A 23,592-nucleotide genomic window follows, 5' to 3' on the forward strand; every position below is an offset into this window, starting at 1 on the left:
TGGTGTGAATTAAAACGTATTTTACAACGAGATTCTGTTGTTTTAAATTAAAAAAAAAGTATCTGTATATATTTTTTTTTATGTAAATCTACGACGTTTTAAAGGACTCCCGTTAATCTACGGTGGTTTTGAATGACGTCACGGCCTAGGCGGCCGGCGCGCTGTGTGATTGGCTGAGGGTCGCCATCCGGGTACTGTGCTACGACTGGCTCATTAGCTATAGGTACCAATATGGCGGAGGTAAGAGGGAAAACAGGGGAGAAGCGATCGCTCTGAAATCGATATTTTTATCATTTCGCGTCGCATTTTCCCAGTTTTTTTACTAGCGATTGGAGAGATTGTGTTTTTTGCCGGCTGTACAGTGTGACTTTCGTCAAAATAATGTTTACAATTTCAACGGAGATGTGCCTGAATGTCTGGAGTGAGCCTTCACTACCAGGCCGCTGCGCCTTCGCTCTCAGCTGCTTCGGTGTAGCGGCGATGTAAACTGAGACGCAAATTTGAACGTTTGCTTTGAGAAATTATATTTCACGCTTGTCTTATAAGGGTGAGCAAACACAAAAACGACACCTTAAGTCGTATATTCGCCACTGCGTTGTCGTCACCGTTAATTCAAAAGCCGTCAAATGTTTCACCGCGCCAAACGAAATGTACATATTTACATGCATCGACGTTTGAGGTTTTATCATCAGTGCTCTGACGTGAGCTCGCTGGCTTTCGAGCGTCGCTTACTTATGTCACTTTTGCCTCTCAAAAACGTCTTCCTCATTGTTTTAAAGTTCTCGTGTGTCACGGTTGCCATTTATTGAAGAATTTTGTGACAGAATTTGTCGATATGTCGTATACGCGGCTCCTGTGGTCTTACACCCGCCTACTGTCGTTCAGGTAACGGTGACTGATGCTTTTCTGCATTTCTGCCCACATTTTGAAGGGATGAAATTCACGTTTAGCTGAACCGTTATTATTGTTTTTTTTTTTTTAAATATTGTCTTTTTTTTTAATTTTTTTTTATTCAAATGTAATTTGTGATGTGATTTTCCTCCCCCCAGGCTTCCATTGGGAGTTCAAGTCCAGGTAAGAGTTGTCAATTTTCGATTTATCAATTTTTGGGCCTCACTGGGGGGATGAAAATAAACAAATAAAAGCTGATACTAAAAAAGTATTTTTGAGAACAAAGTACCATATTTCCAAAAGATATAGTGTAATTTAGCTAAAAGAAATAGATGGTGAAATATTTAAACTATTCTGCGTTTTGTATGTATTGCAAAAACATTTTTTGGTCTGTTTCTTTCTAATACAGTTGGCTCTTTGTCGTCAGAAGATCATGACTTTGACCCAACTGCAGAGATGCTAGTTCATGAGTACGATGATGAGAGGACTCTGGAGGAGGAAGAATCTCTTGAAGGGGGAGGCAATTTTAGTTCTGAGATTGCAGATTTGGAGAAGGTAAACTTCAAAACGAGATCAAACATGTCTGTGATTTATTTCATTTATACCATGTGCATTTTGATGACTGTTGACGGTTCAATGCGTATCTCGGTAATTATGCGTATTCTTGGTATGGACTGATTTGTGTTGGTACTACTGAGCACCGATTCACATGAAATGAAACGGTACCATGTTTCAGTTCCGGGGTGACTGCATATAAAACTGGCCCAAATGAGTGTAGCAGTTCTACTATTAGAAATGTGCCTCCATCTTCACCAGGAAGGCAACATGCCTCTCGAGGAGCTGCTGGCCATCTATCGCTACGAGGCCTCAGCTGGTTCCAGTATCGACAGCTCCTCTGGCGACCTCACAGACGAGCTGCCCGACATGACTTTGGACAAGGTGAGCTCCGTTGCCATACGTGAAGTTTATTTCCCAGAATATTGGTCAACCTGACTCATTTCTTCTTAGGAGGAGATTGCGAAAGACTTGTTGTCTGGCGACTACGAGGAGGAGACCCAGTCGTCAGCAGATGACCTCACCCCTTCGGTCACCTCCCACGAGGCCACCGATTTCTTCCCCAGAACACTTCGATGTAAGCAAATTACACAACACTAAACTAACTCATCTTTTAAGTTGATGTTATTTCCCATGTTTAAAATCTATTTTACGTTAAGAAGCATTTAATTTGTATTTAATTTTAATGGTTTTAATTTAAAAATATCTAATGGCGTGAGTAATAATTCAATTATAAATAAAGAATAGTGAAATGACTGTATTTATCCCTTCAGCCAACGCCGTCTCTGATGGGGATAAAGATTCTGAGTGTGACGATGATGGTCCAAGTCCAGAAGACTCCAGAAAGGTACTTCATTACATTTTGCATCTTGAAACACAAAAATATGTTCATTCATTCATCCAATGTTCCATTTGTGTTGTATCAAAAGGAAATAATGGTAGGCGATGAGCACCAAGCGGAGGTTCCTTTGACCATCTGCCACTACACGGAAGACGAGAAAGGTAGCCAACTACTCTGTGAACTCGCCCTGCTTTGATTCAAGAATTTTATTGCAAAGTTTCTGTTTACTTCATGCTTCCGACGTTTTATTTTGTAGTGTATGAAGATGAAGATGAGCTCATGTGGAGGCCGGGCACGCTCCCAGAGAGCAAGGTCAGGAGTTTCCTGACCGACGTGGTGTCGCGGACGACGGACGAAAAGTCGACGCACGACAAACTGCATGTTCGAGACAATGAACAAGTCAGTTTTGTTTTCAGCTGCTCATAGTAACAATAGTAGTATTTGAGAGAATGTCTATTTCCCCATTGGTTTCACTACTCTACTTTCTTGTAATGTATCAGTGTGTATTCAACTCCCGTGTAAATCTTTATCTCAATCCCTTTACTCTCTTCACACAGGCTTTGCTTGAGCTCGTCAAGTGTAACTACAACACCCATGAGGCGCTTGAGCAATACTGTAGCCACCTAAAATCCTCGAAAGGTAAGACGTCAACAAAAACCTCAAATGCCGCTACATGTAAAAAAAAAAAAAAGAAAAAAAGTCAAGTTTCCATGGGAAGTCCATCTGAGCATTTTTTGCAAGGTGCCGTTGGCCTCCAACCAAATGTGAGCAAAAATAGCAACACTATTTGTCATAAACGTGTGTCCAAAGCAAGACATTTTGACATATTTAGTTAAACTTGAATCAAGTTTTAAGTAATTTATTGAACAATCAAATATGTCATTGAAGAACATTCATGTTATGTTCAATCTAGAGCTGTCACAAACTAATCTTTTCTGAGTCGGTTGTTCTCTTTATTCTTCCATCGATTCATCAGGGAAGAGAGAGAGTAAATAGTGGTTTGTGTCTGTGTGCCCTGTTTGCCTTTTGGAGCTCACCCCTTCCATTTGATGACAAATTGTTATATACCCCTAAGCGGAAAACTGTCACTTTGAAATGGATTCTTCCAGAAAAATCTCCTCCGTGGTCTGAAGAGGAGTGCAAAAACTTTGAACATGCTCTACAGATGTATGACAAGAACTTTCACCTCATTCAGAAACACAAAGTAAGTCTTGCTGTGGTGGTGATAGAGGATTATTTGCTGCATGGCTGATTGTTTCCCCACCTCAGGTTTCGACAAGAACGGTAGCAGAATGTGTAGCGTTTTACTACATGTGGAAGAAGTCGGAGCGTTTCGACTTCTTCGTGCAGCAGAATCGCTTTGGGAAGAAAAAGTATAGCAGCTATCCTGGCGTCACGTAAGTTTGACATCCACTGCGCGGTTGGGCTTCAACCAAAATGTCAAGGCTCCAATGAAAGGAAAAACACTCGCATGTGGTGCCCAGGGACCTGATGGACAGGCTGGTAGACGAAGCGGAGGGTTTGGCTGTGGACAGTTCGTCGTCTGTGTGCTCGGGAGGTGGCGGCGGCACAGGAGGAAGAATGGAAAGCACAACGGATCAACAGCTCAGCCTGCTCAACTCCATCACTGCCAGTGACCTCACAGGTCGGTGCTCCTTTCACACTGCATTTCTTCATACACAATTACAAAGCAGGAGAGTCGCATATAATGAATTTGATCGCTTAAAGCTAACGTCTCATGCTTATAAATCCTTCCTTTTTACATTTCACTCATTCAGTTGTGGTCTATATAAAGTGGAACCGCAAAGCTTTTGTCTAAATTCCTCATCATAGCATCACAGGCTCCCCTTTTCTGAGAAGTAGCTCAAAGCAAGCCGTTTTGTTGCAGTCTCTTTCAATGCGAATGAGATACTTCACACACCACTCCCTCTAGGCCACAAGATGTGCGCCTCCCTTTCCGGTCAGACATGTTTGTAGTTTTTTAGCCGCAAACCTTTTGACTGATTAAAACAGCAGAATGACAACCATACATAACACGTAACAAAATAAATCCCCTGACAATATTTCTGTACACGTCTTGTAAACAAGTGCAGTCAATTTAAAAAGTAAGCGAGCGTTTGCGAGAAGCTAATGAATGCATTTATCACATTGTGTTCCCCAAGAATAAAACGGCACGTTTGATGCAATTATTCTGATGCAGCTACTCAAAATACACACACAAGAAGTGAAAACAGAGCGCGCATCTCTAAAATCAGCAGAAAGACTGGCGCTAATGCTATGAAAAAGAGACACACAATAATATGAAAGTGAAATAGTTTATTATTATTTTCGTCATCTAAAGCTTACTGCTTTACTGTGTCCGTCGTTTCCATAGATCGAAGGAACTTCTATACTGACAAGAGATTTCTGAAACACTCGTCCTTGAAGTGCTTCGCACAGCCAAGCAGGACTATGCCCACAGATGTGGGAACTTCGTTCTGAAAAATGAAACTTAACCAGGCGCTTGTTTGAGGTTCTGATGCTGGGGGACAGTGTAATGAGTTGTGAGGATTAATTCATCCAACAACGGAACATTTCGATCTCTCCATATCGGCATCCTTGAGTTGTTTGGACTACAAAAGTCTTTTAGACTCATAAAAATGGATGGATTTGAGCTGGCACGGTTAGCACGTATGCCTCGCAGTTCAGAGGGTACGGATTCGATTCCACCTCAGGCCCTCCCTGTGTGGAGTTTGCATGTTCTTCCCGTGCCTGCATGGGTTTTCTCCGGGCACTCCGGTTTCCTCCCACATTCCATAAAAAAACAACGCATGGTACATGCACTCTCAATTGCCCACAGATGCGAGTCCGGATGGTTGTTTGTCTCTGTGTGCCCTGCGATTGGCCGGCAACCGGTTCAGGTTGTCCCCCGCCTATTGCCTGATGACGGCTGGGATAGGCTCCAGCATGCCCGCGACCCCCGTGGGGACAAGCGTACAAAAAATGGATGGATGGATTTGCGATAATCTGGCCACACCCATTATCTTGTTTGGTAGTGCCCTCCCAAAGACTGACGTAATAGATAAAAATACGTAATACAAAATATCCTCCAAACAGATTGTAAATGTATCTCTGCAGCACCGGGAGGGATTAGATTACATTTTTTCTACAATCCTGGAGACTCCAGGTGCACAATCCCCTGCTTATTTCAAAGCTAAAGTGGAGTTTCCATGATATGTCTCTTTTAAGATCACATTTCTACGGCTAGCTTCCTTGTTTAACTGGCCTGGCAAACACTGATATTAAGTGCTGTAATATTTGTCGCAACCCTAATCCCCCAATGGCAAATTAAGGTATTATTAAAAGTAGATTAGAAGCACAGAGTCCAAAGAGGTATGATTTTTCCAAACCATAATTTAATTGGGACGCTACTCTCAGTTTACAAACACACGTTTAATGTTCTTTTACCACTACCTGAGATGTTTACATGGTTTTTTTTTTTTTTTTTTTTTTTTTTTTTTTTTTGATCTAATCATTTGAGTTCTTTTCGGCTGTTTCCTTTGAAGCTCTGAGCAACAGCGTGGCAACAGTGTGCAGCCCGGCCGAGGTGACGTGTATGGACTCGTACAGCTTCCCCCCACTGGAGAGCCTCCACCGCGCCTCCCTCAACCATGACGAGTCGTTGGGCTTCCCATCGGGCGGCGCCGATGCCGACTGCCTCAACATGCTGGACGCTGGGTTCTACCACTCGGAGCTGGGCCAGCTGAGCGGCGTGTGCGTGGCCAAGGACTGCGAGCGGCCCTCCAAGAGACTCAAGATGACGGCGCCGGACTCGTTCATGGGTGACGTCACTGTGGGCAACCTGGCCGTGGACTTTGAAGCGCGCCGGACCGCGCCGCACCACCACCGGATAGCTGGCGCCAAAATGGCCGTGTCGGTCACGGACTTCAGCGAGCCCAACGGCTTTTTGGGTGGGCACGCGCGCCACCACGCGCAGCATGCCACAGCACTTCAATCTGACTGATCTTCCTCGTCCTCTTTGTTCTTCCTGTTTTTGCCATGTACATAAAAGACTGACCTCATGTTATATATATCGCGCTATATATATATATATATATATATGTACAGAAATATACTTTTGTTTTCATTTTTTTGTGTACTATGACATCAGTGATGTCTTTCATATAGAACTAAAAATCTTGATTTCTCTCAAGAGTTTATAATAGCCATTTTATGTTTGACGCCGTGGTAATGTTCATGTACAGTGTGGTCAACATCGCCCTGCCATTCTCTTCCGCTGCCAAAATCATCTTTAGAAGGTGCTTGTTTCAAGTGGTACTTTTTGTTTAATCAGTGTTTGGTTTACAGGTACGCAGACATATTTTTCTGTTACTGATTTGTGTGGCACTACATCATGTCAACTCATCTCATTGCCCGTGCAATTGGCCCTGCATTTTGTTTTTCAACAACATAATTGAAATGAGAAGTGATGGAAAACAGTGACAACCAAATTTTTAAAAGGATTTAATGATGAGAAGGGGAAGATTGTAATCTCTTTGGAAAGTGAAGACATTTTATAAGAGATTTCTTGCCATAATGAAAGGAATTTATTAATTTGGCAAAAATCATGAATAATTTCCTTTTTGGAGTCATGCAAAAATGGGGAGGGTCCCCATCTCCCTCGTGCGCCTTGCGTATGTTTGAGGCCTGTGAAAAATTTCTTGTACTTCTAGCACACTACAGTCACAAATGGCTGAATGACACTTTTGCTATCGCTGAAATCCAATAGTCAGAAATTATGGTGGTTACCACTTCTAATCGGCTAACTGGAGCACTTGTTAAAATCCAGTTGTAGTTCTTTGTCTTCATCTGTGTTCATGTTAATCACAGGGTTTGGCAGTGTTAGCAAAAAGTTCAACTGGTGCACTTGAATGCTTAAAATCAACTTGTAGTTCATTGTTTTTGTCTTTTTTTTTTGTCATTTGGGCTCAATTTTAGGATCAATTTCTCGCCATTGGTTTGTAAACAACCTGTGTCATTTGAATATGCTGATTGTCTTGCATTCTAACCTGCCGAGTGACTTATTGGAATCGGCCAGCATAATTTGTCATTGACCAAAATTCAGCTCTAATTGGACTTTGTCAGTTTGATTTGTACAATAATCCTTGTTTTTAGTAATCGGCCAAATTTTCTAAATTGTTCTGACGGAATGACGACAATGAACTAAAACTGCATTTTAACCACCATATGTTCTTATTCTGGAGATTTGTTTGATTTTTGCCGTATCACAATCTCCCATTTGTATTCGCCCAGTAGCCCACAAAGTAATGTTAGCATCAAAGAAACAATGTTGAAACAGCAGTTTTTTGGGTATTTTTTGCAATTGCAATGTTAAGTGACTAATTTTATCATTTTAAGTATCGACACTTCATTTCTTGTCACACATGTCCACATTCTGTTTTGTTATTTTGGGTATTATTTTCTAAAAATGTCAGTATTAACTTTGATGCCGCATTGCTATGTATGTGTGTGTGTGTGTGTTTATGTTGTGCTCGCGGCTGGAATGTTGGCCGTGTAGCAGAAAGTGGTTTTTGTAGCATACCATGTTTTAGCACGGGGGTCTATACGTATCTATGCATTATGTGACACAAAAGGTTCATTTCAGGGGCCGCACATGACACTGTGTGTGCGTGTGCGCATATGTGTGCGTTTGCAGTTCAACACGCACTTGCAGCAATTCATTCATGCTTTCCGTGACATCATTGATGTAAATAAGAATTAGCAAGTAGCCTTTAAAAAGTCTAATGACCTGACCTCTAATTGTCAATTTGTGTGCATACAAAGCTTATATTGTTTTAAAATGGCCATGTATTGTAGATATGTACAGAGTTTTTTTTTTTTTTTTTGCATCATTACCTGGGATTGTTTGGCCTTTTCGTATCCTATACAGTGGAACCTCTAATGTGGAATGCAAAAAGTTTGGAAACCACATAAACTGAGATCTGCCCCCGATTCAAACTTGTCAAAAAATCATTAACTTTTCGGGGCTGCCTTTGGTTATTTTTACAAATGTGGCATTACAAGAAAAAGCAAAGAAAAAAAACCAAGATGCTCAGGCACTAATTTTCTTTTGAAATGCAAAACGTTGGACTCCAAATAGAATTGCTATTAGGGTGTTGACCATTAATTCCACTGTACAGTATTATGCTCCCCCCCCCCCCCCCCCAAGTTAAGTGAAGAGGCTCTGAAAGGCTTCTTCACCCATCGCATGCCGGACCCCCAAATGCCTTGTCAATTATTCTGGTTAAAGTAAAAGAAGGGAGAGAGAAAAAAAACTTCCTGTATTTGTCTCAATGGTAAAGGGATGGCTGCTGCTCTTTGGGAGATGACATTTTGTACTTTTGTTTTTTGTATTGTTTTTTTTTTTGTCTAAAGAAAATGCAGTAGGTGGTGCGGTGCAGTGCTATTTATTATTTTACTCTGTGGTTTGTACAAACACTTGTCAGAATGTAAAAGGCCATTTTCAAAGTGGTATTTTTTCCCACCACCCTGTGAACTCTGGAAAAATGTGATATTTTATTGTGTGTGTGTGTGTGCGCGCGGAAGCCGGCATGAAGCAAATCAAATTTTATATTTGTTTTTTTTAAGTCATTTTACAAATAAAAGTAATACCTTTGTGAATAAAAACTCCTACAGAAGAAAATATATATCCAGAATTTTAGACAATCAAAAAGGCATCACTATGAGAAATGTTCCAGAACAGAAGGTATCTTTATTGTTTCTAAGAATTGTACATAGACATTCAGGTTTTTCTTTTTGTTGTCGATGTTTGCGCTCTCTTCTCACTCATTTTGTTAAACGTTTTTTGTATTTTCTGTTGTACTTTAATACCTTGTGTACATACAGATCCAGAAATAAAAGCTCTGGAAAAAGACCCAGCAAGGACGATTGATATTTTCAGTTACTGGACATGAAAAAAATGAAAAGTAAGGATGCAACGTTTGAGCGTATTCATTTTTTAAATATTTTTTTAAAAAGCCAGAGAACCTTAAGAATAACAGATAATGCTGGCCTTAAGTTTTTCCCATCATGCTTACAACGTGCTTCCACCTGTTCTCATTATAATGTAGATGATTTAGTTCTGCGAAGAGGAATGTCAATGGTGAGAAAGTCCTCGGCCAAAATGACCTCCACGTCATCACCTCGGAGAACTTCTTCAGCCTGACGTCGAAGCTCCGAGACGTCATCGTCTCCGTCTTGGCAAAGTTTCTCAGGTTTGTACCTCTGGCTGAAATGATACAAGGCAAGCCTCTGAGCCCCGCAGGCCCGCGTCACCGCCGCTGCCATGCCGGGCGTGCTGTGCCCGTGCTCCACCACCTTGTCGCCATGCGCCTCCCCCAGTGTGGCCTCGTGAACCAGGAGGTCGGCTCCCCGGCAGACGGCAAGACCGCCGCCCGGCACCGAGCTGCAGTCTCCCAGGATGCACACCTTCCTCCCGGGGATGTCCTCTTCTAGAACTTCATCAGGTAAAATCACTCGACCGTTTTCCAGTTGAACCTGGTGACCCGCTTTGAGGCGCCCGTACAGAGGACCTGGCTTCAGGCCTGAGGAGCACAACCAACCAAACGTTGACATCTTGAACTGCTAAACACTTGTGCTACTGGATGGTGATACTGAAAGTATTTTTTAGGTGGCACTTTGTGCAAAACGTTTGAGCTTCACTGTTGTGTTACATGCGACACAAGTGTACCTCAAGTTGCGTCTGCTGCATTGACAGCGTACCAAGTTGTTGGAGTCGTTCCGTTTTGAGTCTTCCGGGACGGTCGCGTTCTTGCACGCAGAATCCGAAAGAGGGAACACGGTGGAACAACCTGAAGCCTTTCACCACAAACTTGTCATCTTCAAACAGGAAGTAAGTCTCGGACGAGACGTCCAATGAGATGTTTCTACCGGGACGCTCCTGAGGGAGGGGAGGGCTGCGCTCTGCTGTCAGCTACAAACAAAAAACACATTTACTGGACAGTGCAAACATTGCCTTGAATAAAATATATCCAGAAATCATGGGTAAGAAATAACACAAAATCCGTCCATCTGTCCATGAATAAAATTAAGTAAGAATTATATATATTAATTGAGCAACTGAGTACCAAGAGGTGTGAAGGAATGGAAAACATACCTCAAGACTGAGCTGACCCTCCTCTGGACTTTGGTCTTGTGTGGGCTCCAGTTCATGAACTGTAAACACGGAGCACTACTCAGAATATGATTGATGGTAAGTGAAATTCGCCACAGGCTCACCGGCGTAAGGGAAGAGTAGCTGCGAGCCCGTCAGGCCCAGCGTCACCCGCAGGAAGTGACGGAGTCCGCGGGGTCCAAATACATCCACGCATTTGACACCTGGCTGGGGGTCGGAGGTCAAGTTGAGGCTGATGGTGCAGAGGAGGCCTGGAAGACCGAACAGATGGTCTCCGTGAAGATGAGAGATAAAAACCTTGCTGATGCGACCTAAGACACACAGGACACAATTTTTTTTTCTTTTAGGTGCTGTGAATAGCTAGTCATGGTAATTGTAATAATTGTAGATCGACAAGGACTGACCGGCTCGTATCTGGCTCTTCATCAGCTGAGTTTGCGTCCCTTCTCCGCAATCAAACAACCAACAGTCGCCCTCGCTCCGCAGCACCAGAGCCGATGCGCCACGGTGAGGGGACGGGTAAGCCGAGCCCGTCCCCAGGAAAGTCACGTCCATGGTCATAACAGCTAAATTCGCGTCTTTTTTTCCCTTGATTTATTTAAGGCGCCTGAAATGCATAGCTTTATTTACTTCCTTTTTCGGCGCCGACACTCGTCGCCTAAAGATGACGACAGGCTTTGCTGGAGCGTGTGTTCGTAACCTTAGGATAGCTCACTGCCAGTGTTACATGTCAAGTTGCTCCCAGGTAAAATCGGTAAGATTTTGTAACCTTGCTCCCCGTCTCGAGTTACGACTGTTATGGTAAAGCGAGTCGCGCAGTCTTATGTTATGCGACTGCAGACTCCTCACAAGTGACTTGGAACTTGCCTGATTGCAAAACTATTCAAATTCTCAATAAAAACGCTGAATGAAACGTCTCGTTTATATTTCCGACTGGCTGCAAGAAATAGCAAACACTAAAAAAAGAAAAAGAAAAGTCATAAACGGGATTTGAACCCGTGACCCAAAAAATGAAGTATATTTCACTTGTCACTACCCTACCCGTTATGCCATCGTGACACATTACAGTCCTATTGATGATCTTCACTATACCCAAAATTAAGTTACCCGGCGAGGGTTCGCGTTGATCTGACCCACCCGTGTTAACTGGCTCCTCGGAACCAACTTGACATGGTGGCGTTCCAAGGCTTCATACCAACCCCGGAGCAGGGCATCATGCATTTATGACATGATCAACTTTCTAGATACATAAGGAATGGGTCCAAATACTAGAGGAGTGGTGTTATATTGATCGGCTTTGCGTATTAATAGTAGTGTGGAGAGAACAAAATTCAAATGCCTCTGAGGACTTTTGAACGTCAACATTGTGCAAAGAGTGCTCTGATGTCAAACTTAACATAACAATAAATCATCCTTGGCTGGGGGGCTGTGCAGCGGTAAACATTTGTATATCCCACCGCTCACTCTTTCTGTTTGATCTGTGACGTCACTCGGACACTCTATTAGGTACACCGCCATTTTAAGGGGTGTTCCTAATAACAGGCCACTTCATTAGGGAAAAATCATGGTCAAAGCGTAAATGAAAGTGAAAAGTGCCACACCCGCCCTCACCCCCACTTTCTGATTGGCTGTTTGATCTGTGACGTCACTTGAATCACACGGACACTCCATTAGGTACACCGCCATTTTCAAGTGTACCTAATAAGAGGCCACTTTATTAGGGAAATATCATGGTCAAAGGTCACAGGTGTCAAGCTCTAGTCCTCGGGGCCGCGTTCCAATATGTATTCCAGGTTACCCTCGTTAAGCGCACCTGCGTGAAAAGTTTTAGCTACTGCAGAACGTAAAAGGAGCTAAAACTTTTCACGCAGGTGCACTTAACGAGGGAATCACACGGACACTCCATTAGGTACACCGCCATTTTCAAGTGTACCTACTAACAGGCCACTTTATTAGGGAAATATCATGGTCACAGGTCACAGGTGTCAAGCTCTAGTCCTCGGGGCCGCGTTCCAATATGTATTCCAGGTTACCCTCGTTAAGCGCAGCTGCGTGAAAAGTTTTAGCTACTGCAGAACGTAAAATGAGCTAAAACTTTTCACGCAGGTGCACTTAACGAGGGAATCACACGGACACTCCATTAGGTACACCGCCATTTTCAAGTGTACCTAATAACAGGCCACTTTATTAGGGAAATATCATGGTCAAAGGTCACAGGTGTCAAGCTCTAGTCCTCGGGGCCGCGTTCCAATATGTATTCCAGGTTACCCTCGTTAAGCGCACCTGCGTGAAAAGTTTTAGCTACTGCAGAACGTAAAAGGAGCTAAAACTTTTCACGCAGGTGCACTTAACGAGGGAATCACACGGACACTCCATTAGGTACACCGCCATTTTCAAGTGTACCTACTAACAGGCCACTTTATTAGGGAAATATCATGGTCACAGGTCACAGGTGTCAAGCTCTAGTCCTCGGGGCCGCGTTCCAATATGTATTCCAGGTTACCCTCGTTAAGCGCAGCTGCGTGAAAAGTTTTAGCTACTGCAGAACGTAAAATGAGCTAAAACTTTTCACGCAGGTGCACTTAACGAGGGAATCACACGGACACTCCATTAGGTACACCGCCATTTTCAAGTGTACCTACTAACAGGCCACTTTATTAGGGAAATATCATGGTCACAGGTCACAGGTGTCAAGCTCTAGTCCTCGGGGCCGCGTTCCAATATGTATTCCAGGTTACCCTCGTTAAGCGCAGCTGCGTGAAAAGTTTTAGCTACTGCAGAACGTAAAATGAGCTAAAACTTTTCACGCAGGTGCACTTAACGAGGGAATCACACGGACACTCCATTAGGTACACCGCCATTTTCAAGTGTACCTAATAACAGGCCACTTTATTAGGGAAATATCATGGTCAAAGGTCACAGGTGTCGAGCTCTAGTCCTCGGGGCCGCGTTCCAATATGTATTCCAGGTTACCCTCGTTAAGCGCACCTGCGTGAAAAGTTTTAGCTACTGCAGAACGTAAAAGGAGCTAAAACTTTTCACGCAGGTGCACTTAACGAGGGAATCACACGGACACTCCATTAGGTACACCGCCATTTTCAAGTGTACCTACTAACAGGCCACTTTATTAGGGAAATATCATGGTCACAGGTCACAGGTGTCAAGCTCTAGTCCTCGGGGCCGCGTTCCAATATGTATTCCAGGTTACCCTCGTTAAGCGCAGCTGCGTGAAAAGTTTTAGCTACTGCAGAACGTAAAAGGAGCTAAAACTTTTCACGCAGGTGCACTTAACGAGGGAATCACACGGACACTCCATTAGGTACACCGCCATTTTCAAGTGTACCTAATAACAGGCCACTTTATTAGGGAAATATCATGGTCACAGGTCACAGGTGTCAAGCTCTAGTCCTCGGGGCCGCGTTCCAATATGTATTCCAGGTTACCCTCGTTAAGCGCAGCTGCGTGAAAAGTTTTAGCTACTGCAGAACGTAAAATGAGCTAAAACTTTTCACGCAGGTGCACTTAACGAGGGAATCACACGGACACTCCATTAGGTACACCGCCATTTTCAAGTGTACCTACTAACAGGCCACTTTATTAGGGAAATATCATGGTCACAGGTCACAGGTGTCAAGCTCTAGTCCTCGGGGCCGCGTTCCAATATGTATTCCAGGTTACCCTCGTTAAGCGCAGCTGCGTGAAAAGTTTTAGCTACTGCAGAACGTAAAATGAGCTAAAACTTTTCACGCAGGTGCACTTAACGAGGGAATCACACGGACACTCCATTAGGTACACCGCCATTTTCAAGTGTACCTACTAACAGGCCACTTTATTAGGGAAATATCATGGTCACAGGTCACAGGTGTCAAGCTCTAGTCCTCGGGGCCGCGTTCCAATATGTATTCCAGGTTACCCTCGTTAAGCGCAGCTGCGTGAAAAGTTTTAGCTACTGCAGGACGTAAAATGAGCTAAAACTTTTCACGCAGGTGCACTTAACGAGGGAATCACACGGACACTCCATTAGGTACACCGCCATTTTCAAGTGTACCTAATAACAGGCCACTTTATTAGGGAAATATCATGGTCAAAGGTCACAGGTGTCAAGCTCTAGTCCTCGGGGCCGCGTTCCAATATGTATTCCAGGTTACCCTCGTTAAGCGCACCTGTGTGAAAAGTTTTAGCTACTGCAGAACGTAAAATGAGCTAAAACTTTTCACGCAGGTGCACTTAACGAGGGAATCACACGGACACTCCATTAGGTACACCTTCATTTTCAAGTGTACCTAATAACAGGCCAGTTCATTAGGGAAAAATCATGGCCAAAGCTTAACTGAAAGTGAAAAATGCCACACCCGCCCTCACCCCCACTTTTTGATTGGCTGTTTGATCTGTGACATCCGTCGGACACTCTATTAGGTACACCGCCATTTTCAGGTTCGTTCGCGAAGAGTCACGAGTGAGTGACAGACAGCGTTGATGCTATGCCAGCCGACACACGTTATGCCGACATTGATGTTTTAAATTTTGTATTTGTTGGATTGTAGTTGATGGTGTTATTATACCGAATGTGTTTGTGTTTGAATAAAAGGTTGAAAAAAAAAAAAAAATCTTGCAGAAAATATTATTTGATTACGAACCACAAATGTGTATTTCAAAAGTAGGGAAAGCTCAAACAAAAATAAATTACTACAATTCTGGGGAATATTTATTGACTGTATTTTTAGAGCTGGTGACATGCCAAGGTCCACATGATGACAATTTGACTTAAAATTACTTCCATCTGCAGAAAAACATCTTTTAACAGTAGAATCTATTACCATCATACTTAAGCTTTAATAAGTTAATTTTAAACAGACTACATGCAATATAACAAGAAAAGCTTTATTCTGAATCCAACATTTAACACAAGACAAACTTGACAACTTGCTTTGTTAAACATTTAGCAGCTATTTACCATCATTGTAGATGATAACAATCAATTAAAACAGTGTTGAAAGATGTCCTTTAATTTGACAATGTCCTAAACATCAAGTTATTAAAATAGATTTATCACACTTATTTTTATGCATCTGTATCCATCCAGTGTGTGAGCCAGATCATAGTGACTAAATTGTGCAGCAACATGAAAAAAATAAATAAAGCTTTTTGGATACAAAACATCTGAAAACGTTCTACAAGAAATTAGAAAAATAGACCTACAAAACAGGTCATATTTCACTAGATTGATTTTGCAAAAATGACTGCATTGTAAAATCTACCAAGTACAGATAATATATAAAGCTAACATGCTGAAACAGGTTAAAAACAATGACACTTTTTTCAAGAGTGTAAATGAGAAGAAACAGTGCATTTCAAGACCACTCCCAGCAAGATAAGTAAATGCTTGTGTACTTTTAAAGAAGACTTATCGTTTGTATTGTCAAGTTTGCTGGGAGGGCCGTAACATAACACACACAAAAACATTAAAGACAACAACTTGCATTGTGCAAACAAAAAAAGGACTGAAGCAGGCAATACTGGCCTACGGTTTCTTTTTAAGCTAACGTTTCCCATGTGTAAGTTTAATATTATTAGTTATGGTAAATCATTTAAAGGAGTGCTCTAAAAAACATACAACAGCAAAGAGAATCAAAGAACAAAAACAAAGGAGTGAGACACATGGGGTTTGCTTAAGCTGCATGGTACATAAATGACTTTTTCCTTCTGGGAGTGAATTAATTTCACTTGTTTGACATGATTTCACGTGCAAAATATATTTCAGTGCTGTCATAAATATTTGTTTCCTCATCAATTTGGAATAACTACATACCATAATGTATGTTAAGATTTACAATCACAAATCGTTGTGTTGGTCATCTCAGGTACCCTACACATTTTGAAATTTTTTTTTTCTCATTTTGTGTCGTGAGTTAAATTTTGAAAATGACTAATCTGCTAAAGATGTGTGTGGATGAATGCCAGTTCATCTTGTGAACTGTGTTTTTGTGCTGCCCTTTTGCACCACTAGAGGATGCAAGTGTTGAACGTATTGGTTATAGAGGCAAGCAAAGTAAAATGCCCATACTGTCACATGGCAGTTGTTCTGTAATGTAACATAATACATGTTCACTTGTCCTTTGCGACGTGATTCTAATGAATGAAGGTTAGGAGGGGTGAGTGTACATCTAGTTCTTAGACTGGGGGCTGAAGCTGACCCCAGGCCAGTTGTAGGTGTCAGGTAGGAAGGAGTCGTAGTTTGTGTTCCACGCAGTGGCGTGCACAAGGGCATTCTTGTCCACAGGCTCCGGGTAGCGAAACGCCATGCCTTTGGCGTACACGTACTCCACCACCTGCATACAAACGTCAAGTTGAGAGCGCGTCATAACAAGCAAATAAAGGTCATCTGTCAGACAACAATCTACGCTGCAGCTATGAGAGAACAAGACGCTTTGTATTTTTGATGAGTCGAGCTACATGAATAAAAAGATATGTTTGTATAGTGCAATTTTAGAAAATGCGTCTTTGTCTTGCCTTGACAGCCATCTGGAGAGAAACTTCTCGGATGTTGGACAGAGGTGGGTACAGTCGGCCTTCTTCCAGCTCTTTGTCGCTCAGCTGATCAGCCAGAGTCTGCAAGAACCACAGTGCAACTTACTGCACGTGAACCACGACCACCGGAAAAACTGCTGGCTCCCTAGTTTCTACCTAATGGCAGAATGCAGCCACAGAGTCGGTCACTTTGTAAACGGCCAACTCAATGTATTTTCCTGTATTAATATTCTTTTATTGAAGTTTTAATAAAGTTGCAATATGGAGCTGCTCGAAATATTAGAACCTTATGATGCTAGCTGCTTAACATTGTACATCTTAATTCATAATTCAGTGTCAGCAACACACGTTTTTCAATGTTATGGCAACATAAGAATAGAGGCGGTGGCCTAACACAGGGGTTTTCAACAGCTTTTGTCCAAGCCACTATAACCAAGAATATAACAAGCTTATCAAAGTTATGTATGATAATGACAGACCTTGGCAGCCTCCAAGAACACTGTGTCACTGATGTGGCGAACGCCGCTCAGGATGACAGCCAGAGCCACACCTGTCAGCCAGAAAAATATCATGACTTGACAAAAAAAAAAAGAAAAAGCGCATTTCCATTGTGTTGCTCACCCGGAAAGATGTAAGCGTTGTTGCCTTGTCCTGGAGTAAGGACTCGTCCATCACTCAGCGTCACAGGTCCAAATGGACTACCGCTGGCAAAAAGACATCTACCCTGTGTGTGTATATGTTATCTTATTAGAATTCCAATAAACTCACATACAATGAACCCCCACTATTTTAAGAATTCTGCAAATTAAGAAAAAACTGCATGTAATTGAGGCATGCACAAAACGCTTTGTAATTGCCTAGAAATGCTCCAAAGCCTGAGCAGGTGATTTTCTTTTTCAAAAACAAATTCCATGAATAAGCAAATTCCAGAATGCCAAAGAGCTGATATGCAAGGCTTCACTGTACTTTTCATACGTTAATCGCAAAACCACAAATCGTGTACATCTGTAAGCGTGTAGGCGTCCTCGGCGGTGCATTCTGCTTTGATGGTGGGGTTGCTCAGGGCGAAGATGATGGGTCGCTCGTTCAGGGCGCCCATGGCCTTGATGACATCGTGGCTGAACAGTCGACCGGCTCCCGCTACACCTGCCGGTGAACAAGATAAACGTTTCAAGTTCGAGTCTGAGCTTTCATCTTCTGTGCCAAGTGTCTTACCAATGATAGCTGTTGGTCTGATGGTGTTGACAGCATCCAAAAAGCTGTGAATGTTCCCAGGACTGTCGTGAACAAATGCTTCCTGGTTGATGTCCGTTGCCTGCAGCCGTCCCTGAAGACACAAACAGTGGAGCCGGTCAGTACCACTGACAAATTGTTCAAAGTGATAACTTCATTGAGCCAGACAGGAAGAAACACAGACAGCTTCTGCTTATTGACTTTGCCGACCTTAACGAGTAAGCCGTCTTTGTCGAACATCCAGATCTTCTCCCTGGCTTCCGCCTGCGACATGCCTGACTCCATCATGGCCATGACAATCAAGTTTGCGATGCCGAGAGCAGCCTACGGACGTGACAGCAAGTACAAAATGACTACAAAAAAAATCAACCCAATAAAAACCACTAACAAGACCGACTGGTGAATTTTACCTCTCCGGCTCCGAGAAAAAGCACTCTGTGGTCTGTGATGGGCTTCCCAGTGGCTCTCTGAGCTCCAAGCAGACCAGCAAGCGCCACAGCTGCGGTGCCTACAAGAAGAAACATTCCAGAAATGTATATTAATCTTATAAACAGGATGACTATTGCATAAACTGTTTCCTCATGTACGACATGGGTCGAGTTTAGAGGGGGACCTACGGGGGCACTGCTCTATATATAAATCCAGGAGACACACCAGAATCAAAACGCTGTTTCTCTCTCACTATAGTGGCTGGATAAATTAATGTATCTAAATTAGAAGTACAAAATGTATTTTGTGCCAAATTACTGCACCTTGGATGTCATCATTGAAGGTGCAGTACTTCTCCCTGTACTTCCTGAGGAAGCGAAAGGCATTGTGGTTCCCAAAATCCTCAAACTGAATCAGCGTGTCCTGCCCATATTTGTCCACCACGGCCTCCATGAACTCGTCGATGAGGTCGTCGTAAGCCTGAGAGCGGTCTCTCCTCTGGTACAAGCCCATGTAGAGCGGATCCTTGAGGAGAGTCTGGTTGGGAGGCGAGCACAGGGATGGAGGGAATGATTCCATTTTACGGCTTGGGATTTAACGGCGCGCCTTCTCACCTCGTTGTTTGTGCCGACGTCAATGGTGACGGGCAGGCAGCTCTCAGGTCTGATGCCGGCGCACGCGGTGTACAGGCAGAGTTTGCCAACGGGGATTCCCATGCCATAAACGCCCAGGTCCCCCAGGCCCAAAATACGCTCGCCGTCAGTCACCACGACTGCCTACGAGAGCCAAGCGTTGGTTAACATGTAACTTTCTTCCCTCTGAGAATTTCGAAAAGCTTTACGAGAAAACACTCAACTCACGGCCACATTGGTCTCTGGCCAGTTGTCTAAGATGGAGCGGATGTGTCCTTTATCCAGAATGGAAATGAACAAGCCCCTATGAGAGAAACAATTACACTTACAATACCTTGTTGTGGGATTTTGGAATGGACTGACAGTTTAAAAAATGTGAACGTAAATAAATGTGCAAAATAGTAAATTGGACTAATTAAATAAATTTTCAACACCGCTTCTCCTGTTTAAAAAATAATAATTCATTCATTTTTCAATGAAAGATGCCCACCCCGGTGTGACCTTACTTGGGTCGTCTAAAGATGTGTCCATACTGCGTGCAGGCCAGTCCGACGGTGGGGGTGTAGACGATGGGCATCAGCTCCTCAATGTCTTCCATCAGCACTCGGTAGAAGAGCCTTTCGTTTCGCTCCTGGATGCCCATCAGATAAATGTACCTGCATGGTTAAAGATTTGAGCGTAAAATAGAGTTGGGATTTTTTTTTTCCTCCAACCATGCAACATGTCATTACTTTTCAAGGGGATCTGTCATTTTCTTGAGATTCTTCTGGAAGCGCATGGCCTGGAGGTCTTGCGTTTCTACTTTAGGAGGCAGCAGGCCGTGTAAGCCCAAGATCTGTCGCTCCTGTAAAGAAAAGGCCATTCCCTGGGGAAACGCACAAAGCGGCAACTGTGAGACAAATACACCGGCAACATTCGGAGTGGCGTTCGTTCACATTTACCAGAGCCTGTCTGGAGATAATTTTATCAGTGTCATTCTTCAAATATTTGATTCCACACTAACAGACACGTGCCTTAAGGATTCGCTGGAACTTGAACAAAAGATGCCTGCCTCCACTTAACGGAGATTGCACAAAAGCCCTTTTGAAAGGGACGAGAGGGACGTTGTCTGCAGCAAGCCAATGAAGGAGAGAAAAGGCACATGGCAAGGTGCGGATATATGTGACGGGCGTACATGAATGTGGCTATATGCAGGGCCTTCCTTCACACACTAATTTAGAACATCTAAGGCTCCTTATGTTTGAACATGTACAGGGGGAAGGGAATCCTCTGCAAATTGCAAAGTCATGCTGATGGAACGGTTTTCCTCTCGAGTTTCGTCACGATAGTGATCGCAACGTACTGAAAAAGTATTAGGTGGAGTGTGACTTTGCTTAAACGTGACGCAGCAACATTGCCAGACTTGATCACAGTGGGTGAGGGACCCGTTTACGGGTAAGGTTGGAATGTCTATTTTTAGCTTAACACTTCTGGTGAGCTCTCAGTTGGGAATAACCGGCACAGAGTGAGACCAGACTTCATTTATGACGTTCCTGCCACATTACAGAGACCATTTTGTAGCCCATTCACAAAGACGGCCAGTGAGCAATTCAAATTCACAACATGACTCATCAACAAAGCTGTGTAAGGTCTGAAGTTGTGGCTGATGAATAAATACAGAAATTAATGAATGGTGAAAGGTGAAAAATGGCTTTAAATGATTACGCAATTATTAAAATAGTTGTTGGTTAATTTGATGATTGATTACTTGTCAATTAGGAGCATGAAAATAAAACAATAAAATAAAAAAGGATACTAATGTATAGTATCAAAAATTGACAATAAAGTACAATTGTAAAGGAGACATTTTAGTTGCACTACTACGCAACCCATTTCTTCTGTATAGTCTGACAACAAAGTACATTTTTCACTCTGTCGCACAATAACCATACGCTCATTACGAGACAATATACTGTACACGTTTCAAGCTCACTTACTTTATTGGTGCGGGGGTTGAGCATTAACGGTTTGCCCTTCTCTTTGGTGTGCGCCCATCTGCAGGCAGGCACGAAGGCAGGCCTCAAGGAAAAGCTACTCCTCAGCCGCGACAACATGATGGACCGTTCGCAGTCAGGGAGCCGACAAGCTGAATGGAAACACAGGAAAGACAGTGAGAGAGGAAGGGGGAAGTGAGACATTACTTTGGAAATGAGGCAACGGCCGAGAGGGGCCGCCCAAGAAATCAGGAAATAAAAGTGTCATCATGTTCTGGAGATGTTTTAATGCAGTCCTTTGCAGCAATGCAGGTCCAGCGATTGCCTAAAATGGCTGCAGAGGAAATTAGGAAGGAGTCCATGTTGTTTTGGATAGAATATACCAGTGCTTTTAAAAAAATAAAAATAAACAATGAGCGGTACAGAGAATGGATACATGGATTTTTTTTCCCTCTTTAATGCTGGCTAAAATTATTGTATTAAATGTTTCAGAAATCAGAATTAGTGATTTATTACTCATTTTGACATTATCCACAGTACACTACTTGTACAAAGTCAATATGGTGGGTTTCCATTAAAATGCAGTCAAAAGAGTCAATTCACACAGACAAGGATTAGAAACACGAAGGTCTTTAATCTGCATGTTGACGTCAGTGATTTGGCGTGCGTGAAATACAAAGCTTTGAGGGATGGACATAATAATCCTCATCTGACTGCTGCTCCACATGAAGGAAGAAGGAAAATATCACATTACAAACAGGAAGGAGTAGGTGCTTTCTAATATTTTGCTGACCTCATTTGAGAATTGAGGGCTTTGTGCCTGTGACTTGAACTTTGCAGACAGATAATCAAAGGAAATACGTAAGCAATTTCGAGTCTGGGCGGACGTGATTGATTTCTATTTCACTTCCTGATTGAGAACAAAGCTACTGCTCAGCAAAACTGAGGTCTCAGTCCAGATGTATCACTTCCTTGACACCAATTACTACTTTCCTATTAGCTTTGGTGCCACCTTCTGACAGTTTAATATGTTCGAGAAAGAGCACAAAGAGCGTTAATAGGTGTGATTTGGGGCGAATAGAATAGACGCAATTGGAATAAAGGCAAATAGAAGTTCCACTGGGAAAGAAATCTTAGCAGGTACTTCAACGTATTTCTATGTATAACCTTTCAGGCTCATGTGTTTGTTGACCCTGAGCTAATGTAATCGGACAAGGTTTCGATGAGCCTGTTCAATGTTATGCTGATAACAATCATCATATCGCGTTATAGTGCACACAGAAACACAATAACTAACACATTGACATGCTTTTATGTTTGAAGTTTTATGATGTCAGGGGCAAGATCAGTGTCACGTGAAAAAGGCCCATTCATCCAATAATACAGGACTATTCATAACGATGCTTTTAAAAGGACATGGGTGACGACTTTTGACTGTCACCTCTATGTTTAAAGTGTAACTAACACGGAAGGAGGGCGTAAAGTTTCTCTTTAGTACAGTACACGACAGTGCAGTACAGTACATTATAAAGTACTTGAAGCTCAGGCTGCCATTCAAAATGAATGGAGCCGCACTAGCGAGCTAAGTGGCGAGCTTAGCCGCCTGTCACAGCGATAAAACCCATACGTGTAAACAGAACAGACGGTGGACCTTTTAAAGAAGCTTTTTTTTTTAATTTTTTTTAAATGAATGAAATAACGTGCCGTGTTTATAACTGACTGACATTCAACCCGCCGCCTCCCTCTCACAACTCTTGTCAAGTTTTTCAGTGATGCACATTTTAAAGGACGACTTACCTGGTTTTGAGAATCTATGCAAACGATGTTAGTTGAAAGTGTGAATTTTTCAGGGGCATATTTCCGGTAACTCAGACGGCGGCTTCGTTGAGTCCTCCGTAGGCAGCAGAGGCTACAGATGCACTGAGAGTCGTGTTGGCTCTGTGAGTGAACGATTCGTTAGAATAAACGGATTTCTTTCAGTGAACGAGAGTGAACGACTCACTTCCTAAAGTGACCACCTCATGGACACTACACGAGGTAAAAATAAATAAATAAATAAATAAATAAGAAAGTGTAGTGAACGATTCGGTGAACGATTCTTTTGAACTATCTTTTGAGTGAACTGATTCTAAAGATTCAGTTCACTTAAAAGAACTGGAATGCACATCGCTAACAGAGAAAGAAGATTGGCATTCGCAGTCGAGAGGAACTTGCGCGCTCAGCCAATCAGAAGACAAGGTTCCATCCTTACGTTTACCGTAACTGACAATATACGCATCGCCTTTTTTTAAATTACCCACAGGATGACATCATTCTACCGTAAATTCTTGGGCAAAG

General features: G+C 42.7%; 3 protein-coding genes across 4 annotated transcripts; 1 reads left to right on the forward strand and 2 right to left on the reverse strand.

The window, feature by feature from the left end:
• Positions 1-207: 207 nt before the first annotated feature.
• On the forward strand, positions 208-6,726 carry mier3b (mesoderm induction early response 1, family member 3 b). Its single transcript, XM_037258724.1, has 13 exons — positions 208-240; positions 1,050-1,074; positions 1,301-1,446; positions 1,708-1,830; positions 1,900-2,023; positions 2,220-2,293; positions 2,376-2,448; positions 2,544-2,686; positions 2,845-2,926; positions 3,397-3,491; positions 3,557-3,684; positions 3,772-3,932; positions 5,833-6,726. Exons 1-13 carry the CDS (start codon positions 232-234, stop codon positions 6,288-6,290), a joined length of 1,641 nt encoding a protein of 546 aa, XP_037114619.1. The 5' UTR covers positions 208-231; the 3' UTR covers positions 6,291-6,726.
• A 1,959-nt stretch (positions 6,727-8,685) lies between these two features.
• elac1 (elaC ribonuclease Z 1) lies at positions 8,686-11,140 on the reverse strand. Of its 2 annotated transcripts, none has more exons than XM_037258726.1 (5): positions 10,865-11,140; positions 10,565-10,711; positions 10,443-10,501; positions 10,049-10,259; positions 8,686-9,870 (listed from the first exon to the last, which is right to left on the reverse strand). In XM_037258726.1, exons 1-5 carry the CDS (start codon positions 11,019-11,021, stop codon positions 9,386-9,388), a joined length of 1,059 nt encoding a protein of 352 aa, XP_037114621.1. In that variant the 5' UTR covers positions 11,022-11,140; the 3' UTR covers positions 8,686-9,385. The 2 variants fall into 2 exon arrangements, with proteins under 2 accessions (XP_037114621.1, XP_037114620.1); XM_037258725.1 differs by having other exon boundaries at positions 10,565-10,771; positions 10,865-11,139.
• Positions 11,141-15,139: 3,999 nt separating this feature from the next.
• On the reverse strand, positions 15,140-23,187 carry me2 (malic enzyme 2, NAD(+)-dependent, mitochondrial). Its single transcript, XM_037258363.1, has 15 exons — positions 23,053-23,187; positions 21,259-21,407; positions 20,014-20,147; positions 19,789-19,938; positions 19,511-19,586; positions 19,265-19,426; positions 18,974-19,187; positions 18,632-18,729; positions 18,432-18,545; positions 18,204-18,315; positions 17,992-18,134; positions 17,610-17,712; positions 17,468-17,538; positions 16,971-17,069; positions 15,140-16,789 (listed from the first exon to the last, which is right to left on the reverse strand). Exons 2-15 carry the CDS (start codon positions 21,373-21,375, stop codon positions 16,625-16,627), a joined length of 1,758 nt encoding a protein of 585 aa, XP_037114258.1. The 5' UTR covers positions 21,376-21,407; positions 23,053-23,187; the 3' UTR covers positions 15,140-16,624.
• Between the last annotated feature and the right edge of the window lie 405 nt (positions 23,188-23,592).

This window comes from Syngnathus acus, chromosome 9 (assembly GCF_901709675.1).
Source record: "Syngnathus acus chromosome 9, fSynAcu1.2, whole genome shotgun sequence".
Lineage (NCBI taxonomy): Eukaryota > Metazoa > Chordata > Actinopteri > Syngnathiformes > Syngnathidae > Syngnathus > Syngnathus acus.